The sequence below is a fragment of the Camelus bactrianus genome, chromosome 10 (assembly GCF_048773025.1).
Source record: "Camelus bactrianus isolate YW-2024 breed Bactrian camel chromosome 10, ASM4877302v1, whole genome shotgun sequence".
In the NCBI taxonomy this organism is placed as follows: Eukaryota; Metazoa; Chordata; class Mammalia; order Artiodactyla; family Camelidae; genus Camelus; species Camelus bactrianus.
This window is the reverse complement of record NC_133548.1, coordinates 5,567,734-5,581,066: the sequence shown is the minus strand read 5'-3', so window position 1 is coordinate 5,581,066 and position 13,333 is coordinate 5,567,734. Positions and strand designations below refer to the sequence as shown.

Sequence of the window (13,333 nt, the reverse complement as noted above, 5' to 3'; positions counted from 1 at the left end):
CAACCTTTCTCTTCACTCTCCATCCTTACCTCCCCAGTGTGGTGGTGCATTGATACAGGCAGGTTTGCTGTCCCACCTTGCAGGTGAGGGAACTGCGGGGCAGGATTAGGATTGTCCCAAGGGCTGGTTGTAGGGTGTGGGCATGATTAGATCCTGACCCTCAGTCCAGTGCTCCTAACCTTCCACCAAAATCCTCACACTCACACCCAAGGGTCTCACCTGCCCCCTAGAAAATGGCGTCTGTCGGCATCTAGTTCTGAATTAGTGGGGTGGGAAGTTGGTTTAGAAAATAAATCAGTGTATTTGAGAAGCAGGTCCACCAACAGCCTGGGTTTGAGCCCTCTCTGCCTCTTACTAGCTGTGGGGTCCTGGACAAGTTATTAAACCTGCCTGTGACTCCACTGTGTCTATAAAACGGTGGAGATTGATTCCTTAAGTTAATAGGTGTTAAATGCTTAGAATAACCCATTCCCCAGTCCAAGCCCTCAGTAACAATTAGCTAATGTTGTTTGGAGTGTGTATATACTAGGCACTCAGTAGTGGTTTAAACCAGGGCCACACTGTTGTCATCCTCACTACCCTCCAAGGAGGAAGGTACAACTGACCTGCCCATGAGGGAGTCCAAGCAGCAGCCCTGCCCCTCTGCTGAGTGGCATAAGAAGTGGAGTGGGTTGCACAGGACCCAGAATGGAGAGCAGGGGAAAACCAGTTTTATTGAGCAAAGTTCTCAGGACTTGGGATTTAGGTCTCCCCTGCAGGAGGTAGGATCCCCAAGTCTGCTCCCCTGGGTCCTAGGGGACCCACCTGTGCTCCCAGCTGTAATCTCCAGCAAGGAGGGGACCCTTATTTGGCAAGAGATGAGTATGTGAGCAACTGTCCACCAGCAGGGAAAGGACAGATGGCAGAAGGAAGGGAATGGGCCACTGCAGACATGCCTCCTGCCACAGGCAGCGGAGGACAGGAGCTCCAGGGCTGGGCCCTCCTGCCCCTGGGCACTGGCTGGCCTGGGCCTGCCCTGGCAGCACAGCGTCTCGAAGGCTTGGGGTGGGGATGGCCAGGATGCCAGTCCAGGGCAAGATCACTCAATCTCCAGGATGAGGTCGTCACCCTCCAGTGTCATGTCTGTGGTCACATGGACCTTTCGGACAGTGCCCTCCATGGGTGAGGTCACTACAGTCTCCATCTTCATGGCGCTGAGCACACACAGGGGCTGTCCCTTGGCCACCTTGGCCCCCGCTGCCACCTTGATGTCTATCACCTTCCCAGGCATGGGTGCCCCAATCTGACCCTTCACATCCTTCAGGGCCTTGGGGTGGAAGTGCATCTCCTGCAGACAGGGCAGAGGGGACATGAGACACCAGCTCTGCCCATCCCCACCACCTGGCTGGCCCTGGGGCAGCCGTACCTTCATGGCCTGAGTGTCCTTGACCAGAATGGATCGCAGCTGCCCATTGAGCTCAAAGAAGACCTGCCTCTGGCCAGCCCGGTTCAGGTCACTTATGGCCAGGGCTTTGATGTGCAGCGTCTTGCCCCGCTCCAGCTCCACCTGCAGGGAGGACGTGCAGGCTCAGAGCTAGGGGCAGGGGCAAGTGCGGGGAGAGCAGCCCCCTGACCTAGTCCCAGGCAAGTCCCCTCACCCTGGGTCTCACCTCCTTACTTGTAAAGGCCTAACTTCCTGGTCTCTCAAGGATACTTTGTGAACCCACAGCTTATGAGGCCGAGTGACAGCCAAGCCAAAGCCTGGAGCTCCAGATGTGGTAGGCTCCTTAGGGATGGCAGGGGTGCTGGGGTGGCATGCAGATGGGGGCCAGAGCCACTGACCTCAAACTCCTCTGCGATTTTGGGTCCCTGCAGGAAGAGGCGGGTATTGAGGCTGTCCAGGGGGCCAAAGGTAGCAGTGAAGTCCTTAAAGTGGGCAAAGACGTCAGGGTACATGGCTGCTGAGAGCACGTCCTCCGGGGTCACCTCCTCCCCATGCCGCTCTAGCAGCTCCTTCTCCAGAGCCTGCAGATCCAGGGGAGGGAGGGAGGCTCCAGGCCGCCCCTCCACCCTTGGCAGGTCCTTTAGCACCTGGGGTGCAAAGCAGATGGTCAAGCCTGATTCTTGGACCCAACTCCCACCCTCACACTGTGCTGGACCTTCCTTACCTTGGAGCGAAAGGGCTCAGGGAACCCCCCGTGAGGGATGCCGATGTAGCCCTGCAGAAACTCCACCACAGAGCGGGGAAAGGACAGCTCTTCTGCCTGGGCTTCAGCCTCCGCCCGGCTCAACCCATTCTGCACCATAAACTGGGCCAGGTCCCCCACGATCTTGGAGGAGGGTGTCACCTGAGGAGAGGAGCCCCCTAGATGAGGGTTCCAGCCATCTTACAGAGGCCCAGAGGCAGGGGTAAGAGCACTGGGCCTGGCTCACCTTGATGAGGTCGCCCAGCATCTGATTGGCCTCCACATAGGCCTTCTTGACCTCCTTGAACTTGGAGCCAAGCCCCATGCTGTGTGCCTGGAAGTGCAGGTTCGTGTACTGGCCCCCTGGGATCTCGTTCTCATACACATCCGAGTTGCCAGACTTCATAGTGGCCGTGCAGTCAAAGGCTGCATACAGCCCCCGGGCCCCCTCCCAGTACTCACTGTAGTCAAACACACGCTCCAGGGGCACCCCTGCAGGGAGGCCAGAGGCAGGGGAGGGCTCAGAAATGTGCTCCCAGGTGCTCCTCCCAGGACCCCAGGACCAGCTCAGGCCCCATCTGAGATGTGGGTAATGGAAGGCAAGGCCTGGCAAGAACATCTGGGTTCTAGGATACGCCCAACTCTGCTGAGACTGGTGAGGGCTGCCGCTTGGAGAGGGGAATGGCCATGGGCTGCTGCTGTGCCCACCTGTGTCCAGGGGAGTCCTTCGGGTACAGGCCACCAGGGCCCCCATGCTGGGCTGTGAAGTCATTCCGGACATAGAGTCAGCTGCCACATCTACCACATCGGCCCCAGCCTGGGCACAGGCCAGCATGGCTGCCACGCCCGCCCCTGACGTGTCGTGGGTGTGGATGTGCAGTGGGAGGTCAGGGAAGCGGTCCCGGAGGGAGCTGACCAGCATGGTGCAGGCCGCTGGCTTCAGCAGCCCCGCCATGTCCTGAGGGAAGAGCGGAGGAGAAAGAAAGACCGTGAGGAGGGGGCATGCTGGGTGCACAGTGGGGGAGAAGAGGGAGATGGTGGGGAGGCAGAGGGAGACATGAGCAAGTGGGGGAGACTCCCAGGGGTGGGCCGGGCCCAGGCACCTTGATGCACAGGATGTGGGTGCCAGCCCGCACCAGCTCTTCAGCCAAGCCCATGTAGTACTGCAGAGAGTATTTGGTGCGGCTGGGGTCAGCCACATCGCCCGTGTAGGAGATGGCAGCCTCCACCACACCACCGGCACTGCCCACCGCCTCCATGCCCAGCAGCAGGTTGGGCAAGTAGTTGAGGGAGTCAAAGACCCTGAAGACATCCATGCCGTTCTCCTTGGCCACCTCACAGAACCTGAGTTGGTAGGAGAACACGGGTTAGCTCTATCCCACTCCTCCGGGCACATCCTTTTCTGGCTCCTGGCCCACCTGCAACTCCCAGGGAATAAGATCTGAGAGTCTGGCCTGGCAGGGTGCCTGGCACCCACAGAGCTAGGGGGGCACCGCAGTGGGGACAAGGCCTCTCCAGGGCAGTTTGGGCTGGGCAGGGTCGCCCCAGAGGCATTGGGCAAGGAGGAGAGCTGTCTGTGCCAGTCACGTGCAGCACAGCTCAGTCTGCCCAGGTCAGCAGGATCAGCTGGGGATTCTTTGCTTTGCAAAGGAATGGCAGGCTGAGGGTTCCAACCCCAGCTCTACACTATCTGCCCTCCTGGCGCCTCCACTGAAGCCCTTCCAATTCTCTGACTAATTTAGCAGCCCCTGCTGGATACAGCTGGTGAGAAACTTGGTTTCAAGCCCACTGTGGGGAGCACAGGCCATTGCATTGTGGCCTGGGTCCTGTGCAGTGTCTGCCCACCCCACCCCAGGCTCACTTGAAGACCACATTGTCAGGGTAGTTGGTGTAGCCCACGGCATTGGCACCCCGCAGCAGCATCTGGAACGGGATATTGGGGATGAGTTCCCGGAGCTCCTGCAACCGCCGCCAAGGGCACTCGTACAGGAAGCGCATTGCAACATCAAATGTAGCTCCTGCACAGGAACCAAGAAGCCCAGGTCAGCCACGCAGGTCCTGGGGACCCCACCATGCCCTGCAGCTCTGCAGCCTGAGCCTCTGGCCCTAACACCAAACCCTACTCATCCTCAGGGTTCTGCACATCCCAGCCCCAACCCCTGCAGACTTTGCCCTTTGCTGATCTCTCGGGACAGCTCAGCCTCACTGTGCTCCCTTTCAGAGCCCCCACACCCAATTCTCTGTGCTGTAATTAACTAAGAGGCTGGAATCTCCTCTCTGACTCTGAGCTGCCTGGGCCTCAGCGCTAAGATCTCATGCCGGCACCAGGCCTGGCCAGAGTGGGCACCAGTCACCGTTTGCTAAACAAATGAATGCTGTGCCTTGTTCAGTTCTCACTGGTTCCCTAGGTGTTAACATCTCTTCTGGAAAGCCCCAGTGGCTTGCCTGTACTGTGGGTACCACATTCCGTCCCTCCTCTAGCCTACCTCCCCAGTTCTCCATGCTGAAGAGCTTGCTGAAGTTGTGGGCAACATAGGGAGAGATCTTTTTGAGATCGTGGGTTCGCACACGAGTGGCCAGCAGTGACTGGTGAGCGTCCCTGAAGGTCGTGTCCATCAGCAGCAGCCCGTGGTGGTTCCGCACTGCTCGAGCAAAGCCCTCAGGACCCTCCCGCAGCAGGATGTCTCTGAAACCAGCTGGGGGTGGGCCTAGGGCAGACCAGGGCATTAGCACCCATCCTTCAGGGGGCAGCCTCCTCGCTGTCTCCCCTACAAGTTGGCAAAATTAATCTCACCTACCTATGGGCACTGTAGGGACAATAGGGTCCGTGGGGCTGGGGCTGGCCTTGACAGGGATTGGGGTGGTTGGGCCATTCACCATGACGTGTCCTGGGGAGAGAGTGGGCAGCAGGTCAGGGCAGGCTGGGCAAAGTCTGAGTTGAGGGCAGAAGTGAGAGTAGTTGGGCCCGGGGATCAGGGGATTCCTCCAGGATCCCTGGTCTTCCAGCTGGCCCCTGTCCTCTCCAAAGCCAGGGCCTCCTGGGTCCAGGCAGTGGGGACCTATTGAGGGCCACATGGATAGAAAAGGGGGGCCTCTAAGATCAGAGCAAGGAGGGCGGGTGGGGTGGGAGGTGAAGCAAAGGAGGAAGGCACAGGACCAGATTGGGGACGGGCAGGGGTGCTTAGAAGCTCTCTGGGTTGGGGAGGCGGGGCGCCAGAAGCAAGGCATCTGGGAGGGGAGGGGAGGGCAGTCTCGGGGCCGGACCGAGGTAGTGCAGCAGCTTCTGGGCCCGGTTCTGTGCAGGCCGCAGCTGGAATAGCTCCGGGTTCTCGTCGATGAACTGGGTGTCCACTGTGCCTGCCAGGAACTGCTGGTTGTTGAGCACATTCTGCAGGAAGGGGATGTTGGTCTGCAGAACAGAGGCAGGTGGGAGGGTGTCACCAGGCAGCATGGACAGGGAAAGGAGAGGCTGAAGGTGCCACCTAGGCTAGCACAGCTTCCCAAGTTCCCCAGGATACCAGGCTGAGGTTCAAGCTTCCCTGTGGAGTGGTGTTTCCCCATCTCTCCCCACCCCCATTCTGGCAGAGTCCCTTAAGCTGTCAGGGGCCTGAGCCCATTCCTCTCTCCTTGCTCATCCTGGAGCCTGTGCTGAATCCCACCTCATCCCTCCTCAGGGATCCCTTCCCTGGAAAACCGATTCGGCCTTTCCCACAGCACTGTGGCATAAAGCAACCACCCTCTGCCCTCCCAGCCACGCTTCTTCAGAGCAGCCCCTACCTCTAACAAACCCACCGCCCAGACAGCACACGGCCACAATGATATTCTCACTGAGGTCTCCACTTCCACTGAAGCCCAGCAGACACTTTCCCACCGTCTCCTGCTAACAGCTCCCACCTGGACATTCTCTGGGCTTCCACGACATCTTGCTCCCCTCCTGCTCCCTCGCTAGTCCCCACTGGTGGCTCCTCCACCCCTGCAGGTAGGAATTCTCAGGGCTGTCCCTGGGCCTCCTCTCCTCACACAGCACAGTCCTCTTGGGTGGCCTTGTCCTGGGCCTCCAGCTCCAGACCCAAAGTGGAAACCCCTCCTGGAGACCTCTACCTTGTGTGTCCTTCACACAAGCTCATCAGGACCAAAATCAGCCTCCCTCACCCAGTCCTCCTCTGCCTCCTGGTGGGTGTCACCATCTACCCAGTTGCCAAAACCTATGTTCCATCCACCTCACCACCCACTCCTGTGTCACTGGTCAAGCCAGACAACTCTACCACAGCCATCTCTAGACTCTGTGACCCTGTGCCTTCAGGCCATGTCTTTACCAGGTTTCCCTGTCATGGTCACCTCTAGTCACACCAAACTTGCCTTGTGCTCTCACACCTCCACACCTCTGCACCTGCCTGGTAAGCTTTTCCTGGAAATCTGAACCTGGAAGGCCTTCTTTGTCCTCACCTCCTGCCCTCACAGAGGAGCTGTATGCTCCACTTTCTAGGACTTTGTGCGACAGCTGCTGGAAGGCCCCTCCCTCGGCCTCATCATCTTTTGCTTCTCTGCATTCCTCACCTGCCTGGGAGGCTTTAGGAGCAGGGGCACTGTCTGAGGGGCTGGTGTCCACATGCTTTGTACACAAGCATCCTCAGTTCTGCTCATTAAACAGCTGGGTGACAGCAGGAAGCTGGGGCGGTTAAGTCCAACTTAGAGGCCATGTAGGGCCTGGGAGGCAGCGCTGAGAGATACCCCATGACTGCAAGTTCAGGTGGATGGGATTCCAGCGTGCATGTCTTTGACCACAGGCTACAGTCTGGCTGTCACTTCAGAGAAGGCATCTCAGGGTGTCACCCACTCATGATTTCTGCTGGCACCTTCAGTAGGGACTCCAGGCCCAGGATGGGCCGCTGGGCCCTGTTGCTACTCTGAGAGATTCTGCCTGTTCCCCCAGAACTCCTATCACCTGGAGACCTGAATGGGAAGGGTGCCTCCCCAACCATTATCCCCCTGGTGGCCACTGCAGCATGGGGCTCAGCCAACATTGCCTTGTCTGGTGTGACAGGTCTGCCTGTCTGTCCCTGAGACTAGTCCATGCTCCTCTTAAAGAGATGGGGACATTTCAACTGGGCCAAGGCACGGCATTTGGGAAGAGGAAACCAGTTAAACCATCTAAAGAATCTAGAATCACACAGGAGTGAGAAGGATCCTCAGAGGCCTCTCCACCTCACTGCATTTCCCTTTTGTAGACCCCTCCCCCCTTTTGCTTTTTGGAGGATCTGTCATCCCATCTGTACTGCATGGAGTTTGCTCCATGGGGGCAGAAACCAGGCCCATCTGGTTCCTGATGTCCCCCAGCTCCCCGCAGAGTGTGGCACATGATGGATGCTAGGAAACATGTATGTTTAGAATGAATGAAAACACCATTGATGGGAGAAAAGGAACAAGGAGACACCTGAAGCCACTGAGCATCACGGTTGACTTGGGCTAGAACCGAGGTGCTTCCGTTTTACAGATGCAACAGCTGAGGCCCGGGGAGTAGCAATAGTAAGAATGGCTTCCAGCTGCCAGGTGGCTGAGCCCCTCACAGGCTGCCTTATTTCTTCTCCTCTCACTCCTATGAAGTACACATAATCAATACCCCTTGGCCTAGATAAGGAAATTGTTTTCAGTGGTTAAGTAACTTGCTCAAGGTTACTTGGTGTATCAGGCAGTATTAGACATCAGTCTGTTTCCCTGAGGGAAGGAAAAGGAACAGGGCATGGGAGGGATCTGGGTAGCCTGAAGACCGGGAGATATCTGGGGTGGGGGAGGTGACTTCCCTTGTTTCCCGACTGGGGTGCCGGACCTGGTTCTGAGCCCTGAGCGCCCCCACCAAAGCCCGGGATCTCGGAGGCAGAAAGCCAGAAATTCATCCCCCACCCCCGCCCACAAACACACTCCGGGAGCCGTTTCTCGGCGGAGCGGATCTCGTCCCGGGCCACTCTCCGGGGAAATGGTCCAGTAGGGGGAGCAGGGGGAGAGAGGGGCTGCCAGTACAGCCACGATCACTGACGCACAGCTTCAAACAGCGTGCCACCGCCGGCCTGCTGGGAAACCGCGGCGCGCAGACCAATCGGGCCGGAGGCGGGGACCGGTTGGCTCCCGAGCGCGCCAGGCGGGGCGGGGAGCTGGAGAAGGAGGAGGGAGGGGCGGGGGCGGGGCACAGCGCCAGCCAGGAGGCCGAGCCCTCTCGGCCCCACCCCGCAGCAGCCCCGCCGGGGGGCATCGCCCCCAACTCTGCCCCCCTAACCCCCTACAGGGCCCGTGCCTGCTGTGGACCCTCCACGTGACTCAGTGATGCAGAACGGTTATGACCTTCAGCGTAAGGCTGTGAATGCGAGGGTCCCAGCAACAGTGCGGGTTTGCGCCCGGCCCTGCCTGTGGGTTCGGGGACGTGTGGGTGTGTAGGCATGTGTGGGTGTGTTGGGGAGGGTGCCCAGCGACATGTGACAAAGACTCTTCTCTCTGGGAGATGGTGAAGGGGCCCGCGAGCTGGCGCTTTGTCTGGCTTTCTGCAGAGTGACGGTTCGCGCAGCGGCAGCAGGCGCCCGTGCGGTGCAGGATGCCGGGGCGCCAGGGTGGCCGGGGGCGCGCGCGCCAGTACCAGGGTGAGTGCGCTGCGGCAGCGCCCCGGGGCTACGCGGCGGGTCCGCGCCGGCCCGGGCCTCGGGCGTGACCAGGAGCCACCCGTGGGCGCTGCAGTGGCCGCGTGTCCCCGTGACCTCGGGAGCCTGCCTGGGCCCGGGTGGATCCCTGCGCGCCCCTCCCCGTCAGCTCTCCACGTGCCTGTCCGCGGTGCGCGTGCTCGTTGGTGCGCACCCTCCTGCCTGCCGCCGCCGCCGCCGCCGCCGCCGCCGCAGCCGCCGCCGTGAGCCGCGCCGGGAAAAGGTGCCGGGAACCGAGTGAGCCGGGGCCGCGGGCCCGAGCGACATGGGCCAGAGGGCACGCGGCGGGCGGCTGGTCAGCCCCGGGCCTCACCCTCGCGGGAGAGCCGCCTGGAGTCGGCGGGGGCCGGCCGGGCCCACGGGGAGGCCGGCCCGCGCCCCCTGAGCTACGGACACCAGGTGAGGGGGCCGTGGGGGACAGTGTGGGAGTTGGCAAGGGAGGGGCAATGGGCCTCGGGAAGGGTTTGTGGGGGCACCTTCCCAGGCGGGGGAGGGGATGGCGCGGAAGGGATGCTGGCGATTCCAGGGGACGCCAGGGAAAGGAAGTTCCCGGACCCTCCCTGCTCCACGGCCACCTCCGCTTCCTGCTTCATGTCTCACCTTGTCCCCGGAGCCTGGACTCCCCCTAACTGCTTGGGGAGTGTGACCTTTACTCTGGGGGGCTTGGCCCTACAGGTCCTAGCCTTCTCTCAGCCTTGGGGAGCCCTTTGGGCCTTTGACCCTGACCCCAGCCCCAGGCCAGGCCTCTCAAAGCTGGCCCCTGGAACCGGGCCCTGGGGCGAGTGGGCACCTGTGCCAGCCCCACTTGTGCCTGGGTTGTGACCCTTCCCTACAGGGTGCTCACCATGGCCCCACCACTCCTGCTGCTGCTGCTGGCCAGTGGAGCTGCCGCCTGCCCACTGCCCTGTGTCTGCCAAAACCTGTCCGAGTCACTCAGCACACTCTGTGCCCACCGAGGCCTGCTGTTTGTGCCTCCCAACGTGGACCGGCGCACAGTGGAGCTGCGTCTGGCTGACAACTTCATCCAGGCCTTGGGGCCACCGGACTTCCGCAACATGACAGGGCTGGTAGACCTGACGCTGTCCCGCAATGCCATCACCCGCATTGGGGCCCGCGCCTTCGGGGACCTAGAGAGCCTGCGCTCCCTGCACCTGGACGGCAACAGGCTGGTGGAGTTGGGCACTGGTAGCCTGCGAGGCCCCATCAACCTGCAGCACCTCATCCTCAGCGGCAACCAGCTGGGCCGTATTGCGTCAGGGGCCTTCGACGACTTCCTGGACAGCTTGGAGGACCTGGACCTGTCCTACAACAACCTGCGGCAGGTGCCCTGGGCCGGCATCGGTGCCATGCCCGCCCTGCACACCCTCAACCTGGACCACAACCTCATCGATGCACTGCCCCCGGGCGCCTTTGCCCAACTCAGCCAGCTCTCCCGTCTCGACCTCACCTCCAACCGCCTGGCCACGCTGGCACCTGACCCACTCTTCTCCCGGGGCCGTGACGCCGAGGCCTCCCCCGCCCCCCTGGTGCTGAGCTTCAGCGGGAACCCCCTGCACTGCAACTGTGAGCTGCTGTGGCTGCGGCGGCTGGCCCGGCCCGATGACCTGGAGACGTGCGCCTCTCCGCCAGGCCTGGCTGGCCGCTACTTCTGGGCAGTGCCAGAGGGCGAGTTCTCCTGTGAGCCACCCCTCATTGCCCGCCACACGCAGCGCCTCTGGGTGCTGGAGGGCCAGCGGGCCACACTGCGGTGCCGGGCCCTTGGCGACCCCGCACCCACCATGCACTGGGTCGGCCCTGATGATCGGCTGGTTGGCAACTCCTCCCGAGCCCGGGCTTTTCCCAATGGGACCTTGGAGATTGGGGTGACAGGCTCGGGGGATGCAGGGGGCTACACCTGCATTGCCACCAACCCTGCTGGCGAGGCCACAGCCCACGTAGAACTCCGGGTGCTGGCCTTGCCCCATGGTGGGAACAGCAGCACCGAGGGGGGCCGCCCAGGGCCCTCGGACATCGCTGCCTCAGCCCGCACTGCTGCTGAGGGCGAGGGGACACTGGAGTCTGAGCCAGCCGTGCAGGTGACGGAGGTGACCGCCACCTCGGGGCTTGTGAGCTGGGGGCCAGGGCGGCCAGCGGACCCTGTGTGGATGTTCCAAATCCAGTACAACAGCAGTGAGGACGAGACCCTCATCTACCGGTGAGGAAGCACTTTGCGGTCCGTGACCCCAGCTTCACTCCCCGCCACTTTCCCTCCGAGCCCTGCTCCACCCCTCCCGGGCTTGGCCACCTCTCCTGCTCCTTCTCTCCCCTTGGGGTTTCCACACACCCTTCCTCAGCTTCTGAGCTACCTGGGGGGTATTGGTGTTGCAGGGGGAGGAGGGGGAGGAGGGAGAGGAGGGCGAGGCACCAGAGAGAGGAGGTGGGGGATGATAGGAGGAGGGAGGCTGGGCTGTGCCCCACGAGGTCTCTCAGATGTGGCCAAGCAGGTGCAGAGGCCTCCCATGTTGGGCTCTTGGTATCTGTTTAAGCACGTGGGCTTGGCCCACACATGCGCATTGTTTCTGCCTCTGGCATGTGCTCCTCCACGGCTGCCTCGTCTGGCTCTGGGCCTGGGTGTCAACTCGCACACCTCTGGCCCCTTACACCATCTCCAGTGCCACACATGCCTGTTTTGGTTTCTCTGCCTCCTTAAAGTGAACACAGAGGCCCATGTGGTCCTGGGGAAAGGGGTGTGGAGTGTTCAGAGCTGGGTGGGCGGGCTGTGAAGGGGGCTTTGAGGTTTTGTGGCCATGGGGAGGGGGGGATGAGGGCCTGGACCCCAACCTGGGCTCTGACCACTTGCTCTTGCCCGCAGGATCGTCCCAGCCTCCAGCCACCACTTCCTTCTGAAGCACCTGGTCCCCGGTGCTGACTATGACCTCTGCCTGCTGGCCCTGTCACCTGCCGCTGGGCCTTCCGACCTCACCGCCACTAGGCTGCTGGGCTGTGCCCACTTTTCCACGCTGCCAGCCACACCCCTGTGCCACGCCCTGCAGGCCCACGTGCTGGGCGGGACCCTGACCGTGGCTGTGGGGGGTGTGTTGGTGGCTGCCTTACTGGTCTTCACTGTGGCCTTGCTGGTTCGGGGCCGGGGGGCCGGGAATGGCCGCCTCCCCCTCAAGCTCAGCCACGTCCAATCGCAGACCAACGGAGGCCCCAGCCCCACACCCAAGGTGCACCCACCACGGAGCCCCCCGCCTCGCCCCCAGCGTAGCTGCTCCCTGGACCTGGGAGACACTGGCGGGTGCTACGGTTATGCCAGGCGCCTCGGGGGGGCCTGGGCCCGACGGAGCCACTCTGTGCATGGGGGGCTGCTCACTGCAGGGTGCCGGGGGGTGGGGGGCAGTGCGGAGCGGCTGGAGGAGAGTGTGGTGTGAACGGAAGGGAGCCAGCCCAGGCAGGGGCAGAGGGCAGAGGGGGTGGGGTGGGCAGCCTCCTGGCCTAGCGGGTCAGCACTGCCTGGAAGTCCCTCCCAGTCTTACCCTGGGTACCTCAGGCCCCCTTTTGCTTGGCAGGACAAGGGGCCCTTCCCCTGGTTCTGGCCTTCAGATGGGCAAAACGGGACAGGTCCCTGTGACAGGTGCTCACAGCCTCTGAGGCAGGGGCTGCAGCCAAGTGGAAGTCTTGTTTTTCTTTATAATAAAATAGTTGGGGACACCTCAGTGCTAGTCTCTGGTCTCATCCTGCTAGGTTCCCTGAGGGGAGGGGGGCACAGGGGCCACAGGAGGCCCTGAGAAGACAGGGTCAGGCCTGGGGCTACCAGCCCTGTGGAGGTGGCCAAGCAGCCTGGGGTGCCCTCAGGCCCTAGAGTGCTGTGGGGACCAGGCGCCTCTGTGCCTGCGAATTTAAGCGCAGAGAATGCCCCTTCCTGGCAGGGCGTGGACAGGACGTCCCGTCCTCACCTGGCACGGGCGTCACAGTGCACAGAGAAGCAGCAGGAGCAGCGGGGAGATGGTGCCGCCCTTCTAGCCAAGGGACTTGGGCTGGAAACACAACTCAGTAAGAAGGTCCCCATGACTCCCATTGGTGACAGCCTTATTCACCATCTGCCTGAGCATCTTTTGGATTTGTAACATGTCATCCCGAAGGGACCGGTAAGGGGCTTGGAGCCCCACTGCCCTGCTGTCAGCCTGGGACCTCCAGGGATGCAGCCCTGAGTGGGATCTTGGTCCCAACTGTTCCTCTGACACCCTGACACCCCTGTGACTTTGCTCTTGTGGGACATCCAGGGGCAAACACACCCTCCTGGCCACTGCGCTGCTCTCGTTCCCACCGCAAGGAGTCACAGCCCAGGGCCGGCATGCTCCGACCTGCCTCCTCCGGGCCCAGGCACAGCCCCCTCCAGCTTTCGGAACCACCGCTGCTCCCGGGCGGTGGCTGAGGAGTCAGTGCTCCAAACACAAACACTCCCGGGCATGTGTGGTTCTCTCCCAGCACCGGGGGCGC

General features: G+C 61.7%; 2 protein-coding genes across 7 annotated transcripts in view; one reads left to right on the top strand and one right to left on the bottom strand.

Moving 5' to 3' along the window:
- Positions 1-688: 688 nt before the first annotated feature.
- PC (pyruvate carboxylase) overlaps positions 689-13,333 on the bottom strand; it is a 103,846-nt gene continuing 91,201 nt past the window's right edge. For all 6 annotated transcript variants that reach the window (XM_074371673.1, XM_074371672.1, XM_074371671.1 and 3 more), the window contains 11 exons: positions 5,430-5,574; positions 4,964-5,053; positions 4,652-4,873; positions 4,027-4,183; positions 3,269-3,509; positions 2,874-3,123; positions 2,413-2,657; positions 2,148-2,327; positions 1,822-2,070; positions 1,406-1,546; positions 689-1,327 (listed from right to left, as the gene is read on the bottom strand). In XM_074371673.1, coding sequence (XP_074227774.1) covers positions 1,079-1,327; positions 1,406-1,546; positions 1,822-2,070; positions 2,148-2,327; positions 2,413-2,657; positions 2,874-3,123; positions 3,269-3,509; positions 4,027-4,183; positions 4,652-4,873; positions 4,964-5,053; positions 5,430-5,574 — 2,169 coding nt within the window. In that variant the 3' untranslated portion in view covers positions 689-1,078. The remainder of the gene's footprint in view (positions 1,328-1,405; positions 1,547-1,821; positions 2,071-2,147; positions 2,328-2,412; positions 2,658-2,873; positions 3,124-3,268; positions 3,510-4,026; positions 4,184-4,651; positions 4,874-4,963; positions 5,054-5,429; positions 5,575-13,333) is intronic.
- LRFN4 (leucine rich repeat and fibronectin type III domain containing 4) lies at positions 9,058-12,549 on the top strand. Its single transcript, XM_010956701.2, has 3 exons — positions 9,058-9,250; positions 9,687-11,045; positions 11,703-12,549. Exons 2-3 carry the CDS (start codon positions 9,697-9,699, stop codon positions 12,262-12,264), a joined length of 1,911 nt encoding a protein of 636 aa, XP_010955003.2. The 5' UTR covers positions 9,058-9,250; positions 9,687-9,696; the 3' UTR covers positions 12,265-12,549.

Bases quoted from the DNA above. Each gene is read 5' to 3' on its own strand.
- LRFN4 (XM_010956701.2), top strand. From the start codon at position 9,697: ATGGCCCCACCACTCCTGCTGCTGCTGCTGGCCAGTGGAGCTGCCGCC. The intron at 11,046-11,702 runs GTGAGGAAGCAC...TCTTGCCCGCAG, and splicing joins GACGAGACCCTCATCTACCG to GATCGTCCCAGCCTCCAGCC.